Source organism: Ambystoma mexicanum, chromosome 2q (genome assembly GCF_040938575.1).
Source record: "Ambystoma mexicanum isolate Mex_15411 chromosome 2q, UKY_AmexF1_1, whole genome shotgun sequence".
Lineage (NCBI taxonomy): Eukaryota > Metazoa > Chordata > Amphibia > Caudata > Ambystomatidae > Ambystoma > Ambystoma mexicanum.
Window position 1 is genome coordinate 609,269,839 of NC_090924.1, and position 22,143 is coordinate 609,291,981.

At 49.6% G+C, this 22,143-nt stretch overlaps 1 protein-coding gene across 2 annotated transcripts in view; it reads right to left on the reverse strand.

Moving 5' to 3' along the window:
* OXSR1 (oxidative stress responsive kinase 1) overlaps positions 1–22,143 on the reverse strand; it is a 1,686,100-nt gene that overhangs the window by 64,658 nt on the left and 1,599,299 nt on the right. Inside the window, exon 17 of one of the 2 annotated variants that reach the window (XM_069647752.1) lies at positions 1,236–1,300. The exons of the other annotated variant lie outside the window; for it this stretch is intronic. Coding sequence (XP_069503853.1) covers positions 1,236–1,300 — 65 coding nt within the window. The remainder of the gene's footprint in view (positions 1–1,235; positions 1,301–22,143) is intronic. 2 annotated transcript variants of the gene reach the window in all.

Sequence of the window (22,143 nt, forward strand, 5' to 3'; positions counted from 1 at the left end):
TATTTTATGCAAGTAAAGACCTTCTGAAAGTCGATTCAGACTTAAGTCAGAGATTACAGCCACACCCAACAAATATTCTCTGATAGAAATAAAGTTTGTAGGAATTATTAGCTGTTGTCAGTCTTTGATTATCAAACCCAGCACAGGTTAGAATTGAGAGTGCTTCTGAAGATCGGTCCCAAGGTTGTGCCTTATGGGAACATTCTGAAGCCCATAAAACAGGACAATTGTGTGTTCGATAATTTCTGCGAAACCACTGTTCCTTTTAATGAGTCATTTAAAATATACATTGCTAGTGAGTAATCTGCACTAGGACAGTGGTGCTGCATTTCAGTGACATCAGCAGATGGCGTCAATCTTCCAAGACAAAGGTTGAATCCTTGCTGTTATCTAAACTGGAGGCACCAGAGGCTTTGGGGAAGTGGAGAACATCACCCCCTCAGTCATGCTTTGAATTAACATTTTTTCAAGTCTTAGAAGAGAATTGGGGCTTGGTCAGAGTCCGGTCAACCTTACAGGATAAACACATAGCTTCAGAACCTCCCAGAAACCAATTGGACGATACCTAACCATCTTGAAAGCAACCAGTACAATCAAAGAATGAGGATTTGATAGATTCTGTAGCACATCAAATAAATACAGAGAAGAGACCTCGGAAATTGCTGGTCCACAGTCCGATGGCATGAACAGGAATTGACAATTAAGTGCACCCACTCCATTACCAATTACTTCTTATTGTAAGAACTGCCTATCCAAATATTCAGCATTCCCTGTCAAAGAAGACATGTTAACCAGGCTTAGGTTCCCCAACCAGAAGCAGTAGACCTTCATCCAGGTGCGGAGCTCTACAGCCCACATAACAAACGTGTGGTTAAGCTGAATAATGTGGTTTCAGCCAGAAAACCAAGATGACGGGTAGAAAAAGGGAGTTTTATTGTGGAAGATGAAACCATCAAAAAGAAAAAATGTAAGAAGATGGGACATCAATCGAATTCCCAGTCCTCATGGGTTAGCGCAAAAGAAAACAAGACGGTAGGTCATACTACAGAGACGGGCATGCATGCAACCTCAAACTTTTTTTTTTTTTTTTTAAACAGGTAGAAATTTGTATTCCTTGCCCAAAATAACAAGTTCTCCACAGTTGAGCATATAAAGGAAGCCATACATGTCAATGTTTGTTTTACCCAAAAAGCATCCATTTGAGGAAAAGTTTAAAACCAAGAAAACATACATACCAGTTTGAAAGTGACTGATTTATTCGTATGAGGATCATCCACAATTTTTTGCAAATTTGCTGCAACTAAAGAGAACAACATTTTAAAGACCCCTTTCAAAAACTGAGATGAAACAAGCATTCTAAAGTTATACTTCAAACCACAGTCCCTCTTTGCAGGAATGCAAATTTCAACTCTAAAGTAAAACTATGTACATTGTTTAAACATGCCATTAGCACTTGAATACACATTGCTCCATTGAGTACCAAAATGTTATTTCACCCAACTAATTTCATCATGCACATGTAAAAAATGTTATACTGTGCCAGTCCTTTGATACGACCGACAAAGGAGTAGGACAAGAAGACCTGTTTTAACTGTGTCCATTTTTTTAAAGAAAAGAATGTCTCTCCAGTCCCTACTGCTATCTACAAGGAAGGTTTCCCTAATCTCAAAGGAAAATAAACTAGTGCTAGTCAGGATGCCTTACACAAAATCCGTCCTCTGTGCTAACCTAATCAAAGCAAACATCTGCCTGTACCACTAATAATAAAAGGTTACAAACTTGGCATAGGAAGAGTGTTCCCCCGCCCTTTCCAGTTTTCTAGTGGTGGTTGGTTCTCCCAAAGAGTTAATGGTTCTCTTGCAGGCCACAGTTCAAAATGGTCCTCTAAATCTTTCTCGCTTCCTGGTGGTACTTAGTCCGGGGCCCCATCCAAATGTTCTTCTGCTTTCTCCTGGGCAATCTGCTTGGTAGGCACTTCAGTTAAACAATAATTAAAATCTTGTATCTCGCAACGCTTCAGGCGTATCTCTTGCTCACCCCTATTTGGGTTGTTGGGTTTCTCACCCTGTGGAGGGATATCTGTGTTCTTGGCCTGGCTTGGGCTACCAAGCCCTTCTGAAGTTATCAATGCTCTCACCCCCTCGTGGGGTACCTCGATGGACAGCCCAAGGGAGGCCTGCGGTGGGGGCGGGGAGGGTTTCTTGCTTCTCAGCTCTTCTGGGACTATCAGCCCCACGTGAGCTATCTTGTTTCTCAGTCCGGCATGGGCTGACTCGTGGCCATACTACCCCTCCTCCGTCTATGCTGCCCGCGTTCCTGGTTCTTGGCAGCTGTGCTCCTTGGGGGCAGAGGGAGTAAGTGTCTCAGGCCTGCGTGGAACCGCAATGCCGACATCTTTCCGTTCTTCACTGTCGGCTCTCATTCCTTCTGTCCCTGCGGGACAGGACTTTGGCTTTGGTTCTGGAGGACGTCGGTATGCCGCTTTTGGGGCGGCTTCGACTGCCCTCTCTTCGGCAGCTCCAAGCTCCTTAGGTTCCACATCTTTCTGGAGGTGGCAGCGCTCCATGGGCCTTTGTGTCCCACCGCCCATCACAGAGATGTTCCCTCTTTTGCATTTCTACATGGTCTTGCTTCATTGACCTTCTGGTTCGCTCGCCGTGGTACTGTGACCTTTACGTTCCTCCCTGGAATGAGATGGGATAATCCATTGGTTCCGTTCTTCAGGCACGGATAGCAATATACACAGGCCAGAACCCAAACCATCCACTTTAAATGGCTCAGTACAATACTGCCCTGCTCAAATTGCATATAGCCAAAAAACACCTGGGATGCTTTGTTAAAGGGAGGTAGAGCTAAACCCTTGCGTGGGGATTCCTTGTCCCCCAAGGGTAGGGATCATCCCAGTTGGATCTCACTTGCCCTGTCCCTTAGGGTGTGTTAAGCAATGCAGGCTCGCCCTCCCTAGTGCCAAAAGGTGAATTAGTCAGTATACACTAGTAGTTTAACAGCTTTTAGACTCGTCTGAAAGAGGTTGTGAATTGTGCGACTTCTAGGGGTTTCGAGAGGGCTGAAAAGTGGGGAAAAAGGAACGAAAGTAGTAGACCATTAATAGAAGACCAAAAGCAGAAGGTAAAAGGAGACGGGTAATGTTTGTGAAACCTTGGATTTGTGGTTATCCATTAAGATTACAACACGAAAAACGCACGCAGGCAGGTGGTTAAAGGATTCAACAGTGGCTGCATAAAGGAAAAGAGATCTAACTGAGGGCAACTGTGCTGTCTAAAGTTATAATCTGGTGAATGGACTTGTGACAGATTCAAGATGTGCTCAAATGAAAACTTGAAACCTGGAGGCATTTTCCTGTCGGAGAAAGCATTGGCCTTTTCCAGCTATACAAATGATAGACCGTGTGAACAGTTCAATGTGCAAAAGAGAACATGTGGAATAGGAGAGGGTAGAAGGAAATCCATGTTTTGTGAGAATTTGCAAAGCCTTGGCAACCAACAGAATAACTATTTGATCTTCTGATTCTCAAAGCAACACCTGACTAAATGGATTCATGAGGGATCCTAACATTTTCAAAAACTGAGGGAATTTCTAAACTACCTTGCATGTAACAAAGTAACAAAACTACTTGAGGATTATCTGAAACACCTAGAACCTACCGAAACCTACATCCACATGCAGGACTAAGTGTTGAATTCCTATTGTAATGTGGATGGAATAGAAAAGCCCAACATCATGACTGTCTAATTTGTGGTCATGAGCGTGAGCATTATTGGGCATGAAGGATAGATGTTTGGTACTCATTGCAAGCAATCAAAAGTGAGGCTCGAAGTTTAAGAATATTTCCATTAAGTGCTTAGTGTAATGTCAGACATTAGCCATGGCTTGAAAGAGATTGAGGCACACGGATGGAATACAACACTGGGAAGTTACAATGTTTTAGGGTAACATTTAACCTATCGGCTAAAGCCTCTTGTCCTGCAGTGGGTAGTACATCTAATCATATACTGGCATGCCTAATTTTTAGTGTAACAAGCATCGAACATGAAAGAAGAAATAAGAAAAAGGGCATATCATTAGCATATTCAACAGATATATTGATCGTCAATGAGGCCATAAAGTTCTCAAGCAAGTGTACAGAGCATTTCATTGAGTTTGTTTTAAAAACAAGTCCTCCATTAAAACAAATGAATTTAGCATCTCAACCTCTAATTCATCGTCTCATTCTAAGCTAGCAAGTGTGGGATATAGTTCACAACGGTTTGAGAGTAGAATGAAACTGTTCCTTCTATGTAAAGCACCTAGACAAAGCTTTGGCAAGAAACAGACCGTTGGGTTGAATTGGGAGGGAGAGATCTGGAGAAAAGGGGATGAATATGTAAAGAGTCTGGTTTGAATAGCTTTCTTGAATGCTGGAATTTCTTCAGTGGATCTAATTTCATAATGTAGCGAGTTTCACATTTGTGGAGCTATGGCAGAATTGGAGGAACATTTGTGAAGTTAATCTACGTGTTCTGTTGGGAAAACGCCTGTAAAATGCAGATCCTATCCAGTGAAATGAGTTGTAAATAAATTATAAGTTACTCACCGTGACTAACGTCCTTAGACCCCTTTCCTCCATACTGCATGGGCATCCCTTCCAAGGGACAGGAGACGGAACCTTTTTCACCAGAAAAAAACGTCTTCCCCTGTAAAGTTAGAGGCCCGCGGGGCTGCAGCCCTGGGAGCATGTGCTGCCCTCACTCCGCCCTCCGGCGCCACACCTCAGTCCCCATTGACGCGTTGGCAATAGATTAACATTGCCTAATGACACCAGAACTATTAGGGGGAGGATGGTGGGACGTATGGAGGAAACGGGACTAGGGACGAACAGTACGTTAATCACTACGGTGAGTAACCTATAATTACTGTTACGTCCTGTCCGCTTTCCTCCATACTGCATGGGCGATTACAACTGAATGTAGCCCCAGGGTGGAGAGGAGACCTTCCTTAAGCAAATAGGTTCCTGAGAATCGCCTGTCCGAAAGCCGCATCAGATTTAGAGCCGGCATCTAAACAGTAATGCTTGCAGAAAGTCGAGGGAGTGGCCCAAGTGGCTGCCCTGCTTATGACATAGGGCGCTGGAATGCGATGGCCGTTCACATGGCCATGATTACGTGGGCGTGCAGGTTTGCGGGAAGCGGCTTGTGCTGGCCCTCGTATGCTTCTTTGATGGTTGAGAGCATCCAGAGGGATATGGAGGCCTTGGAGGCCTGCTGGCCTGGTCTTGCACCTCCGAAAGTGACAAAGAGTGCGTCTGATTTGCAGAAGCCCTTGTTCCTGTCAAGGTAGAATTTCAGGGCACGCCCGACATCAAGGCACTGCAGAACTCTCTGTGCCTCATACTTAGGCTCGACAAAAAACATAGGAAGGACTATTACCTTGTTCAAATGGAAAGAAGACAGCACTTTAGGACTACCTTGTCCCCGTGAAAGGTACCATATGGTTCTGAGGCGACCAGTGCCTGGATTTCGCGGACTCTGCAAGCCGAGGTGCGGCCGACAAGTAAGGCTTTCTTAACGGTGACAAGCTCGATGTCAGCGGATGCCATTAGCTCAAATGGTTTGTGTGCCAGGGCACCCAGGACTATGTTCAGGTCCCACACAGGATGTGGCTTCCTGATGGGCGGGTAAAGCTTTGCGAGCCCCGTCAAATGTTTCTTGACAATTGGATTGGAGGAGGAGAAGACCACCCCCTCCTCCAAGTTCCTGTGAGCCCCGAGGGCTGTGCGACAGGTGTCCAGCTGTACGCCAGAGTGGGCGAGGTGCGCCGAAAAGTTGTGCACGTCGTTCAGAGTACATGCAGGGGGTCGATTCCCTTGGAGTCTGCCCAGTGGCAGAATCTGGCCCATTTGCTTTTGTTCTGGGCCCTGGTAGCCTTGCTCCTGGCACCCAGTATGATCTCCAGATTGGCCTGTGAGAGGCTGAGGTGCTGCAGAGTTGCGTTACCTGCTCAGGTACCACCCTGTGAGGGCTAGTTTCCTTGGCGCAGGGTGGACAACTCTGCCCCCTTTCTATGCCAGAAGATGTGCTGGGCCCGTCGGGAGGTGAATCAGGGGCACTTCCGAGAGACTGAGCAGCTCCGAAAACCATAGCCTGGCCGGCCACCGAGGAGCTATTAGAAAGATGAGGAGTTGGCGAGCCTCCTTGATTTTGCAAATTACTCTGTGAATCAGGCGTGGGCGGAAAAGCATAGGCCTTCATGCCGGTCCACTGGAGGTGAAACGCGTCTCCCAGAGAGCCGGGGCCCGGACCTTGCCAAGATGCGAACTGGGGACACTTCTTGTTGTGCCAGGTGGCAAAGAGATCCACCTGGGGGTGACCCCACGTGTTGAAGATCTCCTGAATAACGAGGTTGTTTAGCTGCCACTCATAATTGTCTGCTCCCAGCCTCCTGAGCCTGTCCGCTTCCAGGTTGGATTCCCCCGGGAGGTGGACTGCCGGAAGGTAAATGTCATTTTCCAGGGCCCACTCCGACATGCTGATCGCCAGTATGCACAGAGGAGGGGGACCTGGTGCCTCCTTGCTTGTTGACGTAGTACATGCTGGTCGAGTTGTCGGTCTATATGAGGACAGCCTTGCCCCTTAGAAGTGGTAGGAATGCTTTGAGCGCCAGTCAGATGGTGTTCCGCTCTAGCCAATTGATGTGGTATTCCTGCTGCTGAGGAGTCCAGGTGCTGTGGACAGAGAGAGCGTCCAGGGTGGCTCCCCAGCCCTCGAGCGAGGAATACGTGGTGAGAGTGGCCTGTGGAGTGGGCGACTGAAAGGGCTTGCCCATCCGTAGGTTGCAGTCTCTGGACCACCAAGTTAGGTCCGGGTGGAGAGATGGAGGAACTTAGATCATATTGGATTGAGAGCCCCGCTCCTGATTCCATGAGGCTGCGAAGTGTAGCTGAATCCTCCTCATCCTTAGTATCGTTTGCAGGACAGGTAATAGGATCGCTGCCATTAGCCCCAGGAGATGTAGGTACCACCATGCCAAAGTCACTTCTCTGTTGAGGAAGTGGGCAGTGGAAATACCTTCTGGGAACCAGTGTCCCAGATGAGGCCCAGAAATGTCAGAGTCTGTGACGTCTTGAAATTGAGCGAGAAGCCCAGATCGTGCAGAGTGTTCATAAGGGCATGGGAAGAGTGGTAAACAGCTTCCGGAGATGTAGCCTTGCCAGTCATCGAGGTATGGGTAGATGTGGAGGTCCTGCGCTCAGAGGTGGGCCGCCACTGTATTCTTGGTGTAAAGACCCTGGGGGCCAAGTTGAGGCCTTCTGGGGGGCGAAAATCCTGGAGTAAAGCCAAAGCCTCGCTGGGAGGTTGGGACTTCTTCCACTTCCTGGCTCTCTACGAGCGACCGGATCTCCACCAAAAGAGTTGCTGTGCCAACCTGTGGGAGTGGAGGGGAGGAAAAGCTGGGATAGGAAGGCGGTACCCTGTGGATACTACGGAGAGGATCCAAGGGTCTGCGAAATTCTGGCGCCAGAAATGTGCATGGAGAGCAACCCTGCCCCCCACCGGAGACACGTGGACCCGAAGGGGCGTGTCATGCCTTCTTTCCCTCGGAGGCTGTTGCGGAGGAAAAAGCCCTTACTCTCCCCCCCCCCCCCCCCCCCCCCACACCACACCACTTTTTTGTTGCTTGGCCAGTTCTGAGACGGCGAGCAGCCGGCTGCCTGGATCTACGTTCCTGGAAGCCTCGGAACACTCAATACGTACAACCCCTCTCGAAGCTCTGCTGAGATTTTGTGTACGCTTTGGGCATGGTCTTTGTAGGGATGGATACAAACTTGGTGGCCATTTGTAAGCCGTTTTTCTTTTGTCCAGCTCCTCGTCCGTGGAGGAGTGGAACAGGTACCACCCCCTCGAACGGCAGATCTAGTATACGTTCCTGGACACCTGGGTTAAACTTTGTTGCCCGGTGCCAGACCGTCCTTCTCATGTCCGTGGCAATGCAGATGGCAGATGGCCAGAGGTGTCGATATGGCCCACTGTGGATTCCATGAGATTGTGCGCAACCAGCTTAGCCTCGACTAGTCCCGCCTTAAAACGTGATTGGCTCTGGAAGGGGAGTTCCGGAAGGAATTCTGCAATTTCCCACCATAATCTTTGGTTGGCGGCAGCCAGCATGGCATCTGGCTGGCCTGACTAAGACGCATGGATGCGTTGGAATAGAGTTTCTTGCCGTACGCCCCCAAGATCTTCTCCTTGCCTAGCAGCGCCACAGAGGAGGCGGCTGAGGAGGACTGAGGCTTGGAGTATAGTGATGCTGCAGCTATCTCCGAGGACTGCGGCTGAGGATGGGCCGAGAGCAAGAGGGTATCCTACTCTATCTGCCTGTACTTGCCGTCCAGGCGTCGATTGACCGGCTGGGCCGAGTGGGGTTTGAGCCAGCCCTTCTTGGCCAGGGAGACTACATCGGTCTGCATAGGAATCCCCGATTTGGCAGAGGGGCGTCGTGTGAGGACTTCAGCCAGAAGCCCCTCTGCCGGCTGCTTGACCTCGGGTTGGGGTAGGCCCAGATATTCTGCCAAACCAGCAAGACATTTGCGTAAGGCCCGGGCTGAGGATGGCGTGTCCGGATCCTCCTCCTCATCCGTATCCTGCAGATCTGGGGGATCCTGTGGAGGAGGAGGAGTAGTTGGCAGAGGTTGAGTCGGCTGGGGAGCCGGAGGAGGCGGCTGCGCCAGAGCCAGGGGCACCGATGGAGGAGTCTGTGGTGCCGCTAGCATGGCGGGAATGACTTCCCTGATGGCGTCTTTGAGGATAACGCTCATCCGAGTTGACTTCATGAGGCCGAGGAACCTCACTAAGTAAACCTCTTTGCTGACTGAAGCGGTGGCAGGGGGTGCTGATGGGGTAGTGGGAGGCAGCTGTGGCCGCTGCATACCCTGTCCACACGGATGCAAAGGAAAGCTGCCCTGCGCATAAGAGGGGTAGACTGTAGGCCATGTACCTGGTTAAAGCCGGTCCCACCTTGACACTCCTTCGCCGAATTCCTCTAATGGTGTCGGACGGGTGCCTCTTTCTGGCGCGGTGACCATTTTGTCAGGCTGTCTGCCACGTGCCTGCGACGTGTTGCTCGGCCCGCTAGGCCCAGCCTCCTCCAAGACTCTTGCGTGTGGATCACGAGGCCTACCCTGCTCCTCAGGCCTAGGTCCGGTAGGTGAAACCCTCGACCCGGGGGTCGGTTGAGCTGCGTTTAGGCGCCACCTCGGACGTATTGCCAGTATTAGGCCCTAGCCCCTCAGCCATGGTGCCGGTATAAGGGTGAAGACCCAGTAACACTGACACCGGGACCATCCACGGATCCCTCAGCCCGGGGGCCGGTAGCAGTAGCAGCCTCCGTGCACGTGCTGGTAGAAGGACCTGAGCGGTCCCTCCCACGCAGGAGAGTCCCAGGGAAGGAGTTGCCCTTGCGAGGTGCGATGGAGAATATTGGCCGTACTTTGGGCCTGTTTCGATGTTTCACGAAGTTCTTGAAGTGCTCTGGAGGCGACCTTTGGAAAAGCTCCCTCCACTTGGCTAGTCTGTTCTTCAGCGCTTTTGAGGACAGCGAGTCACACGCTGAGCAAGATTGACAACCGTGGTATGGGACAAGGCAATGTAGGCAGGGGGCATGGGGGTCTGAGATAGGGAGAGCCCGTTGCAGGATGGACACCTGCTGAACCCCGTAGCAGTCGACACGTGCCGGGGAGGAGCGCGACGCCTGAGGACAGAGTTCCTGAACGAGAAAAAGACAAAAAAGAAGATCAAGAGAAGTATCCGTGTGTGGAAATACATGACCCTGGAGCACTGGTGAATTTGCCCGTTCCCGTCAACACGGAAAAGGGGACTGAGGTGTGGCGGCGGAGTCAGGGCAGCGCATGCTCCCTGGGTCGCAACCCCTGCGTGCCTCTAAATTTAAAGAGAAAGAAGGTTTTTTTCTGGTGAAAAAGGTTCTGTCTCCCGTCCCTTGGAGGGGACGCCCATACAGTATGGAGGAAAGGGGACGGGACGTAAGAGTATGAGAGAGCAAGAGGAGGCGGCAGAGGAGGCAAGTTTGAAGGAGAGCTGCGTGTCATCCGCATAACACTGGAAGTTAGGAGAGAAAGTGGAGATCAGATGGGCTAGAGGGGCCAGGTGGATGTTGAAAAGGCCAAAGCAAGAGGATAGAGCCACGAGGGACACCGCAGGTGGAGAGAGAGATGGAGGCGAGAAAAGGTCAGGGAAGGTCAGAGGGGAAGGACTTCAACTAGTCCAGAGCCAGGTCTGTGATGCAGAGGGTATGAGAGCCGATTTTGGCATGATTGTCCGCAACAAAAGCAGTGGAAAGGTCAAGAAGGATGAGAACGGAAGGAGTGTTGGAATCAAGATTAGAGAGCAAGTCTTCACAGGTTTTCAGGAGAGCAGTTTCCATGCCTCTGGCAGCTCTGAAGCCAGACTGGTGGTCGTGGAGACAACCAACAGATTCAGTGTGGTGGATAAGCTGGGAGATAGGGCAGTAGTTAGCCAGATAGGAAGGGTCGGCAGAATGCTTTTTGAGGAGAGGGTGCAGAAGGGAGTGCTTGAGGAGTGAGGGGAAGGATCTACTGGCAAAGGAGTGATTGCAGAAATTAGTCCAGGCTGGAGCAAGGGAGACAATGTTGTCCTTGATGGTTCTAGAGGAGCAGGCGAGCACCTTCATAGAGCAGACTTGCCAAGTAACCTCATCAGGTGATGTGGGAGAGAAAGAGGAGAGTAGGGGGAGAGGGGAGGGAGGCCAGAGAGCGCATGAGCGAGAAAGGAGTGGAGTCAAGGAGAGCGAGGACAGGATGTTCTGAGTTTTAGTGGTGCAGTGAGAGGCCAGTGCAGTGCAGAGGGCCATGGAAGGCAGAGGAGAAAAGGAGGCTGTATAGAATTAGTGAGCTTGTTCCAGATTTTGACAATTTTAGCTGTGTTAGTGGCCACATAGGTGAGGTCTTAGATACAGGCCCCCTTAGAGCAGATGGAGTCTGTATTGCGTTTGGAGCAAGCAGCAGGCCAGTTTGTCAGAGGATGTGCTCAAGGCCTGCCACTTTTGCTCAGCAGCTCTGCATTTGAGAGAGGCCAGGTCAGAGTCGTACCAGAAGTTGCGCTTGGAGGCAGGCTTCATGCAGATCCTTATGACGGGGGCAACGATGCCAAGAGTATTCGAGATGGGGAGATGGAGAGTTGAAGAATAGTAAGGGCTGTGTCAGAGTGATAGTCAGAGGAAGAAGTTGGGGCGAGGGGGGAACAAAGGTCGCGCCAAAATCAGCAACTGACTCACGCTTCATAGGTCGAATGAGAGCGAAGGAGACTGGCAGTGCAGGTGGGGGCTTAGCCGGGGGACCAAGGTGAGAGGGCAGGAGAGTGTGGTCAGACCAGGAGAGAGGGGCAGTGAGAGGGTTGGAGATGGGAATGTCAACAGAGATGAGAGCATCTAAGGTGTGTCTGGTAGAGTGCATTTGACCGGCGGGAAGAATGGTGAGGGAAAGTGTCACAGAGGTTACAGAAGATTCCAGAGGCCGCATTGGGGGAGTTGAGGGGGTCAGGGCCAGGTGGCCTGTAAATTGTGGCAAGGGTCAGCAAGAGGATAGGAGACACCAAGCCTGCCGACGAGGCATTCAAAGGAGGAGTAGGACTGAGCGGGTATGATAGTAGCAGGCACCCATTCAGGGAAGATCAGGGCCACTCTGCCCCCAGTCCGGTTAGGCCTGGCCTTGGAGCGGATCTTGTAGCCCTCAGGGAGGACAGTGTCACAACCCGTGACAGAGCTGGCCATGCACCACATTTCGGTGAGAGCGAGGGTGTTGAGGTTGAGTTCCTCAAGGAGGTGGCAGATGTCAGAGGAGTGTTTGATGGTAGAGGGAGAGTTGAAGGTAGCTAGGTGGAGCTCATTGCAACTTTTAAAGTTCTTCCGAGGAGGGGTACAGAAATGTGGTACACCCGTCGGTGGGGCCAGAGGGTAGGCAGAAGGTGGCATGGCAGGAGAATGGAGGAAGTTGATGAGAAATGGAAAAAGCCCATCAAGAAGAAGGAGGTTGGGCTGAGTTTCCTGGACCACGACAGTGCCTTTTAGGTAGACATTAATGATGGCCTTTCAGGAAAGGAAGTATGCCAAGAGTACTTCCCAAGGGGTGTCACCATTAATGGGAGAGGAAGAGAAAGGCGAGAGCACAGAGACCATATGGGAAGTCCAAAGGTCTGGATAAGGAACAACAAAGAGGATGTCAGTGACAGTCTGCCTGGAAGAAGCATTGACATAGGTGTCAGCGATGGGCAGGCCTGCATTGGAGACTAGCAGTTCTTTCTTGAACTTTTCCTTTCAGACTTCGAAAGAGAGATAGGATAGGTGATAGTGTAACAGAGAAGATAGGTGAGATTTAAAGCACCATAGAGGGTGGGCACGTAGAGAGGGGATGGGGGGGAGAAGAGGGAGCACTGCTGTGCACAAGACCAAACTAAAGCACAAACAGAGTAACAATCAAGAATTAAGTGTGCAGGAAAAGGCAAAGCCGAGGTTACAGCAACAACAGAAAAAACAAGACTAATAGAAACAAGTGATCTGGATAGAGGGAAGAGATATTTGCTAGACGGATGGAGGGAAAAGCCTAATTCCCACACAAAAACAAGGCAAAAACAGTCAGATGTGACTTTCCTAGATAGAGGAAAAAGCCTAATTTACAACACAATGGTAAATGCAGAAACTCTAGATAGAAGGAAACAGGCTTCAATAGCTAGCTACGGCAATTCACCTAATGACAGATATGGAAACATAACAGTGATGTGCAGCAGACAGCAGTTTAGCAATAGGAGTAAGGAGAGAGGGGGGACAATTAAGTAAGTAGGGAGCAGTAACGGCTTCCCCCCCGCCATCTGCACCTGTCTTACTGTGACAGTCGCTGCTGGCTGATGGCTGCGTTGCATGCTCCCACGGCAAACACCAGCAAACACCAACTGGAGCTGCTAAGCTGGAGCTGCCCTTTGCCTCTGGCCCTTTGCCGCAAGGGGCTGCAAGGGAAGTGGGGCTGCCCTGCAGAGATCCATTTAGTAAGGCAACAGGCCCATTTAGGGGTCAGAGATGGGGAGGGAAAGGGAAAAACAGGAAGGGAATGGGCTCAACAAACCGCAAAGCGGCAAATGCACAATAAGATTACAGGCACACAGAGGATATTATATTAGCAGTTGCACAGGAGCACAAAAGTTAAGTAGCTCACCCAAAGCCCAACCGCAGAGGAACAGCTGAGAGTTGCGGTCTGAATCAGTATAGAGTACTTGTATCCATTGTGAAGAGTAGGGAATTGATGGCTGTGATACTGGCATAAGCAGCGACACACTGCTGTCCTCACCAGCTGGATGGCAGGGAAATCCATGACTGAAGACAAAGGTAGTTAGAGGTAAAAGAGCAGCCAGAGTAGTGATAATCGAAGGGAATAGACCATGCAGAATGGAATTCAGTAAAGGCAAGTTCAAGGGAATATGCAAATGGGGGGGAGCAAGCATGAACACGATATTGACTTGGGCGGGGTAGGGTACCATACAGTCTTGCTTGAACTCACATTTGGTGATGGATAATGGTGGGAGATGTAAGAGTGGGGAAGGAATGTAGAGGATGAAGTGAAAGTGAACAGATGGGGAAGGATCAATGGGTTGAAGACAGGGGTATGCCATTGAGTGAGTTGCATTGGATGTGGTGTGAAACATTATGGGCCTCATCACAAGTTGGGCAGTACCCCAGCAATAAATCTGTCAGAATACCGCCCAACGCAATCGGTGTTAGCGCCACTTGGTCCGACAGTATTAACGCCATATTACAAGTGGCAGTGTAAGTCTCCATTTCTTTTAGTCCATAGGACTCAATGGGGCATTTTCGGTGCAATTACTGTGACGGTAATTGTGTCGCGCTAATTGCGCTGCAGTAATTGGGCGGAAAGTCCGCAGAATTTACCTCCAGCTCAAAGCTGGAGGTAAATCCTCCAACTTTCCCCAAAACTCATAATTGGGTGGTGTGGTAATGCGGCGGTAACACCATTACCGCCGCATTTTTACTGCACCACCCAACTCGTGTTGAGGCCCCTATGAAGGCTGACAAGTGAGCTGTCAGTGGAATCGAGATGGAGCTGGTGAGCCTTCGTCGTATTGCGAGAGGTTGAGGTCACTCATCATGATTGTGATAATAAGCGGGTAAGAGAAAGAGCAGTTGGACCGAGACATGCTCAAAGCAGGAGGGAGTGAAATCAAAGACAGGAAGAGGTGGCAATGGTGTATCCTTGCTTATCACGACAGCAACAAGGTTGCCTTTTTTGACAAGATGAGGGGAGTGAGAGAAAGAAGTAATATCTACTTTAAGAAAGGGTATATTATTCACATGGATTTGAGGTGGCCAAAGTGTTGTCGAGCTACCGCTGCGATCTGGGTTCCCAGTCAGTTCTGATTCCATCACAGCTCCAAAGTTCTTCACAATGGAAGAAGGCACAAGCAAAAGTGAATTCTGTAGGTCCAATCAAAACACAGGGCAAAAGGAGTGGCTGCCCATAATTATGTTTTTTCCAGGTTAAGGGCTGGTGGCCATCCACTGGTCAATCTGGAAGATACAATCAATAATTTTGGTCTAATGGAGTTTCAAGATTAGCTGACTGATTGCCGTAATTGAAGTAGGAGAGGGGTTAAGAAATGTCAGTAACGTGTGGAGTGGGGACACATTGAGGTTAAACAGAAGAGAAGATAGCAAAGAGCCCTATGATACACCAAAATAAACATTGTTTGGATTCAGAGAAAAAGGGTTTGATCATTACCCATTATGACTGGGGTGTTTGGGAGGAAATAATCCATTCCAGTGCAAGATACCTTTTTGCCTAGATTGAATAATTAGGATCACAGAATTTCACGGTGCAATCAGTCAAAGGCCACAGAGGTCAATCATTTAGTATCCATCTTGAAGGAGCCAAGCTCCCATTGTTTGACCTTGCTGCTTAATTGAAACCTTATTCCATGTGCTTAATACGGTACGCTGCTTGTGAAAACATTTTGTATGCTCTGACAATTATCCATGCTTTTCCGTGACAAACTGTATGTGAGAGCATAGTGAGATTTGAACCTCACTGTTTGTAGAAGGAGAAAATACTCACCTTAATGATCTTCCCATAGATTCTTCTCCCGCAGATTCCTCATCTTGATAGATATCCATCATCCAGCTCTGCTGCTCAGAATCTTTTCGCCAGGGGCAGTAGGGGACGTCGATTCGGCTGTCGATCCATCTTGCCTGGCTCTCGATCTTCGGCTCCGGAGGTGACGTAAGGCGTTGTGCATATATAGCACATCACTAAGCCTCATGCTTCAGTTCCTCCCTTTTTATCCGCCGCGCATGAACGCTGCAGAAGGAAAAACCACATGAGGAGGCTAATTGGCCGGTAAAAAAAAAAAGGATACATACCAACAGGGTGGCCCCATACAACAATGATTGAAAATATATATCCTGTTTATTGAATGAGACAGACATGGTCATATAAGAGCCATCACCAGATGTCTTCTCATTTGGACAGAAGCAGCAAGCCACAGAACTTTGAGCGGGATGGATGGGAAGGCCGATGAGGAATCTGCAGAGAAGAATCCATAGAAAGATTATGTTGAGTCATTTCCTCTTCAATGGATTGCCTTTCTCCTGCAGAATCCTCATCTTGATAGACTGCCCAAGCAGTTAGAATAACAGAGTAGGGCAGAAAGTTTTAAACAAGTAGATTCTGTGGAACTGCCTTACCAAACCATGCATCAGCTCCCCGTGTAACATCCAAGGCATAGAGCTTGCTGAATGCAAATAAGGAGGACCAAGTGGCTGCCCGACACATGTCCCTAACAGGAACCTCTCTTTGGAGCACTGTCGAGGCCAAAACCCCTCTGGTTGAGTGAGCCCTGATGCCCGCTGGAAGCTCCCTGCCTGCCGATTGGTAACACTCCGACAGGAACAAAATAATCCAACAGGACAGGGTGTGTTTGGTTATGGCAAGAACTTTGAGACAAACAACGAGCCACAAACAACCGGTCTGACTTCCGAAACTCGGATGTGCAAGCAACATAGAAGCTTAACGCTCCATTGGGGTCAAGACGGTGGAACCGCTCTTCCTCTTTCGAGGGATGTGGAGGAGGGTAAAAAATAGGCAAATCTATAGACTGACAGGTGAAACCCTGAAACCACCTTAGGGAGGAACCCGTGCCAGACTTTGAGAGAGACTTTCTCATGAAAGAACCCTAGAAAAGGAGATTTGCAGCACAAAGTTTGCAGCTCGCTAACCCTCCTTGCAGAAGTGATTGCAACCAAGAAGGCTGTCTTAATGGATAACAGCCGTAAAGAATATGAGTGCATAGGGTCAAACGGAGCCGCCATCAAGTAGGTCAAAAACGGATGAAGATCCCAATCTGTGACGACAAAATGGGTTGGCGCAAACTTATTGAGAAGGCCCTTCAGGTAATGGGCCATGACCGGAATAGTAAAGAAGGAACCTTGGTCTGCGGACTTCTTGAACACAGACAGGGGCGCCAAATACCCTTTCACTGTGGTAACAGGAAGAGGTCAGTGACAGAAGGAACTCCATCACTTGGGGTGGGGCAAGAGATCAGGTCAATCTCGCCTTCAGTCTTCTCCGCCTGCACTCGTACAGAGATCTTGTAGAAGGTCTGTGTGCAACCAGCAACAACTCATGTATTTCCTCTGAGAGGTCGCAATCATCATATCTCATTCTCTCAAGAGCCACGCATGTAGGTTGAGGGAATCTGGGGTCGGGTTGAACCCTCAACCCTCAGACTGGGTTAGGAGATCCAGACGCTGAGGCAACCATTGAGGCGGACAGATAGTCAGAACCAAGAGTTCGGAGTACCAAGTACCATGCCCTTCTCGCCCAATACAGGGCGATCAAGATCATGGTCGCTCAAAATTCAACTGCATGAGAACCCACGCGAATCGGGGTGGGGGGAGGCGTAGTGGAGGGGGAAGGTCCAATCCAGCAGAAACGCGTCCCCCAGTGGGATGTTCACTGGGAATTCCCTCAAGCAAAACTGTTTGCACTTCCTGTTGGACGCCGTGGCAAACAGATCCAATGCTGGGGTACACCAGAGCGCAAAGAACTCCTCTAGGACTTCCTGGCACCTTTCCCACTCGTGTGAGACCATGTTGTGCCTGCTCAGAGTATCCGCCAATGTGCTATCTGTCGCCGCCAGATGAACTGTCGAGACAGATGTGGTTCTCCCAGAACCACAGCTGTATCGCCTCTGTGCAGAGGGGACGGGAGTGCACACCACCGAGCTTGTTGAGGTAATGCATGGCCACTGTGTTGTCCGTCAGTACGAGGACATGCTTCCCTCCGAGACACGGGGCAAAAGCCCTCAGGGCTAACCTGATGGCCCACAACTCCAGCCTGTTGATGTTCCACCTAGCGTCCAATGGATGCAAGGGTCACTCAACTGCAAATCCTCTCAGTGGGTTCCCCAACCCTTCAGAGACTGATCTGTGACAACTCAGGGCTGAGGCCAGATGGGCTCCCCCACCATGAGATTGCAGCGCGTGTTCCACCAGCCGAGTTTGCGGACTACCTGGCTGGACACAGAGGTGATCTGTGAGTGCTCCCAGATACTGAGACCACTGGTTCCTCGGGAGCCACTGAAGGGATCTCATGCGCAGCCTGGCCTCTGGCACTAGAAAAATACAGGAGGCCATGAGACCCAAAACGTGCTGGAAGGAAGCGTGGTTCTGAAACAAATGCACCATATTGGCTATTTTACCAAATTTCTGTTTAGGAGGAAAAGCCTCCCCTGCCCGAGTGTCTAGGACTGTGCCGATTAACTGGAGCCACTGAACTGGTGTCTAAATAGGGCTTCAAGTTGAGGGAGAAGCCCAGCCTGTGCATTAGTAGGCAGGTGTCTTCCAGATGAGACTAGACTAGCAGACTTCCCTGGATCAGCCAGGTACTGGAAGGCATGGCCGCTGGATCTCCTGAGGTGAGCCGCGACTACCGCCATGAGTTTGCTTAAGACCCTTGGAGGGGAGGTCAACCCAAAGGGCAGCACCTTGAACTGATAGTGCTTGTCCCTTATGAGGAACCTTAGGAACTTCCTGTGCTTTTGGTGTATTGGCACATGGAAATAAGTATCCTGCAGGTCCATTTACACCAACCAGCCCAAAAATTCAAGAGCTGGAGAATTTCTCTCAACGTTACCATCCTGAATTTGTCTTTCCTCAGGAACTTGTTTAGAGCCCTGAGGTCCAGAATGGGACAGAGACCTCCTCCCTTCTTGGGTACCAGAAAATTCTGGGAAATTCTGGGAATACCAGCCAGATCGTTGTTAAGGGGGTACCTCTTCCACAGCACCCTTTGAGAATAGGGCTCTCAGTTCTTCCTGGAGCTTGTGTTCCGGTTGGATTAGGGGCTGTGAGGGTCTGTCCGGTGTTTTTTTTATAGAAAGGGCAAACAATAACCCTACCGAATCAACTGCAGGGCCCAGGCGTCGGGAGGTTATCTCCTGCCACTGGGGCCAATGCTGTGCCAATCGTCCACCAACCGGTGTATATTGGGAGGGGCAATCAAAGCGGCTTAGAGGGCGCAGACACCCCCGCTGCTGTTGCTGCTTGTTGGCCTCTAGAAGCCCCTCTGCCCCTTCCAGGATGCGAGAAGCACCTCTACCCCTGTCTGGCTTGCGGCAGCTGCGCCTTCCTGCCATAGGGTATGTAACGCCTATAAGCCTCTGCCTCTGGAGGCAAAGCTGAAGGCAGGTTTGGCCGGCAACGCCGATAGGCCCAGTGATTTAGCAGCCAACTTGGATTCTTTAAAGTTATCCAAGGATTTGTCAGCTTTCTGACCGAAAAGCATGTCTCCCTCAAAGGGCATGTCCAGCAACCTGTTCTGAACATTTGAGGAGAAGCCAGAAGTTTTCAGGTAGGCCTGCCACCTCATAACCACTGCTGAACTAATTGATTGGCCAACGCAGTCCTCTATATGTCCAGGCCCATTTGCAATGACTGCTTGGCTACCTGCTTCCTATCCTCCACCAGCTGTAACAATCTGTCCCACATGGCACCCTCAGGGACATATTCAGCAGCATGTTCCACAGCTTTCCACAAGCCGAAGGAGTATATTGCGAATCCGCAGGCTATGTTTGTGGCTTGGAGAGCCATGCTGCCAGAGGTGAACACCTTTCTGGTCAATGCATCCGATTTCTTTCCCTCTCTGTCCGGAAGCAGATTGGAAGTATACTGCTTGTCTGGTGGAAATAGTGGCAGCCTGTATAACCAGCCCTTCCAGGGAAGGGTGTGTGGCAAGGAAAGAAGGGCCTCCTCTTGCCGGCCTATATTTTCCTGTAAAATTGGCGTTTACAGGGGGAATAGTGCAAGGGTGCTGCCATAAGGGGGATAAAGGGTACGCAATGGCTTGGTTAAATGGCACCTTATGCTCAACTGTGGGACGCTCGTCCAAGATACTCTTGAAGAGGTGTGGAAACTACCTGAACCCAAGGGTGTCAACAACTCTGTCAACCAGAGCCCAGAACTTGAAATGATCATGAGCATAGGTCTGGTTATGTTGCAACTCAAGGCCTCGAAGTATCTAGGCCACTAGTGTCCTTGTAGACTTAACCAGGGCCAATAAATCGGCCTGCTCGTCGAAAATAATCGATGCCACCGGCTCCCGTGTAAACGGGTTCGACTTGATTATCGGGGTCATCGTTGCCGAAAAAATTGACTGCATTGAGTCAAAAAACCCAGCTCTTGACAACGGTACAAACGAAGCATCACTGACTGTTGGCGCTGAGGGCTTGACCACTGACAAAATAGGTTTTGAAGCCAAGTCGGCTTTCGGTGCCGATGGTTCTTTTGGTGCTGAGGGACGCTTGGACAACCGATCGACGCCGTGAGCCTCGTCCTTGCGGCCTTCCGATAATTTATGCCTAGTGGGCGTGACGCCCGAAAGCGTTCGACATAGTCAACGGAGTGGCTGACTTGGGGTCGGGAGCACCAAGCGCCGCTTTCACTGCCAAAGGTTGCTGGTCAGGGACCAGAGCCGCACCTACACAGCAGCTTGCTGTCTAAACATTTCAAGCACAAAAGTTTTAAAACGTTCCCATCTTCCCGAGTTGTTTTCCCTCTGAGGGCTTACCTCGTTTCGACAAGCTGGACTCAAGTTGATGACTGTGGTGCCGCTTTTTCTTCTGTGATGAAGATGATGTGGAATGGATCCTGAAATGGGACAGTTTCTTTTTGCAATGTTTTTCTTTCCCCTTCTCGGGGGTGGGATCCTCAGTCTCGGAAGACTGGACGAGAAAGTGCCCCAGAGATTTTGCAGACGGTCGACCCAAGGCCAGTTTCACAGCCCTCTCACATAGGGATTTCGGCTGCATTTGAGCATGACACGCAAGCCTATGTGTCGCGATAAACACCTAGAAACCACAGACACTCATTGTGGGGGTCAGTTACGGACATTTGGGCATAGCAAACGCAGCATTGCTTGGAGCCTGGTGAGATGACATTGCGTCAAGGTTTTCCGGGGAAAACAACAATTTTGAAAAAAACATTGAGATAACTCAGTCGTGCACCAGATGCAGCATGCGGAAAAAAGGAACAAGCATGGGGCAAGACAGATCGACGGCCAAGTCGAGGTCCACTATGCCCCGAGGCAAAAGGTTTCCGAGCAGCAGAGCTGGTTGATGGATATCTATCAAGATGAGGAATCTGCGGGAGAAAAGGAATCCATTGAAAGTTCATTCATAGGCATTATCTAGATTTGAATTTCTAATAGTCTGCTAGATTTGTACTATTTCGTATTGTGCTAAACTGAAAAAACATTACCTGAAAGCTGCAGTGCCTCTAATTCTGAGTGTCTAAATTCATTGGAGCCCTCTTTACTCTGTGTGGCTAGTATGTGTTACTTTTGTTTGCATCCCGTAATGAAGACCAGGCAGGAACTACACTTCCCACAGGCCGCAGCATTACATTAAACTGGTGACCAGGCGCACTGGCGCACTAGCAACAAGCCGGTCTTCGTCAGTGCTAGGCATATCTCTGTGTGCAAGGCAATTCCATCTATAATTCACAGGGTAAATTCAAATACACACACTTTGAGTGCCTTTAACCCAGTGTACATTTGGGTTTCACTTTAAGACCCTTACGAAACCGTGTAACGGTCCGGTGGATTACGTTTACCTTAGTCCCCTCGGTTCCTCGTGCGTGACCCCGGTAACTACTGGAGTCTCAGGAAAAGTGCAACACAGGTTCTATTGTTCTCTCAGTGACCAACAGCCTTGCAATATGGGCCACCCTGAAAAACGAAACTTGCTTTTAGCAGCCCACATTGCCAATCGTCTACCTATTGTAAACAAATATGAGCAATTAAAACTGACCGCCACTCCGGTTCAATCTCCTGAACATGAAAATCTCAACTGTTCCCAGCCGAGCACTAATCAAGGAAGGCAGCAAGCTTCTCACCCCAGACCCATCACAGAAGTGGTTATTGTGCAGAGTGTAAGCTGCGGTGAACTCCTAACCACAGATGTTCCACCCTCTAGCCCACGATCCCAGATTACTCCGGTATCAGTTAAGGTTGTCTCATCTATTGAAGCCCCCGACCATCCTTGCAGTACCGCTTCTCCACAAGCCTGGGCCCGCTACCTTGTGCAAGAACTAGTGGTGACAAATCAGCTCTTCTCCATTATGACTTGACTGAGGAAGCTTGAGGGGTAGTGCTGCCTCCTACAAGGGCATGATTAAGTCTAAAAATAACTCTCCTGAATACTAGGTCCATCAATAGCCAAGCTCGTGACATCCACAATGTCATAAGTGATAGGGACTTAGACAGCATGTGTCTGACAGAAAGGTGGATTACTGATGCCAGGGGTCCTATGAGAGATTTGGCCATCCAAGAGGGATAATCAATTTTCTGTAAAACATGGGCACAGGCCCTTGGAGGGGTGGCTTTTACTGCTAAAAGCAAGTGGGAATGTTTCAACTTTCCATGCCACTGCCTGGATTGTGAGATCCTCCATATTAAAATAACACCAACCAACCACAGATGCATTAACTTTATCTTAATCTACCGCCCAACCTCAGTAATGCCTGGTTTCAATGAGGAGATTAGTCAGTTACTGAAAAAAT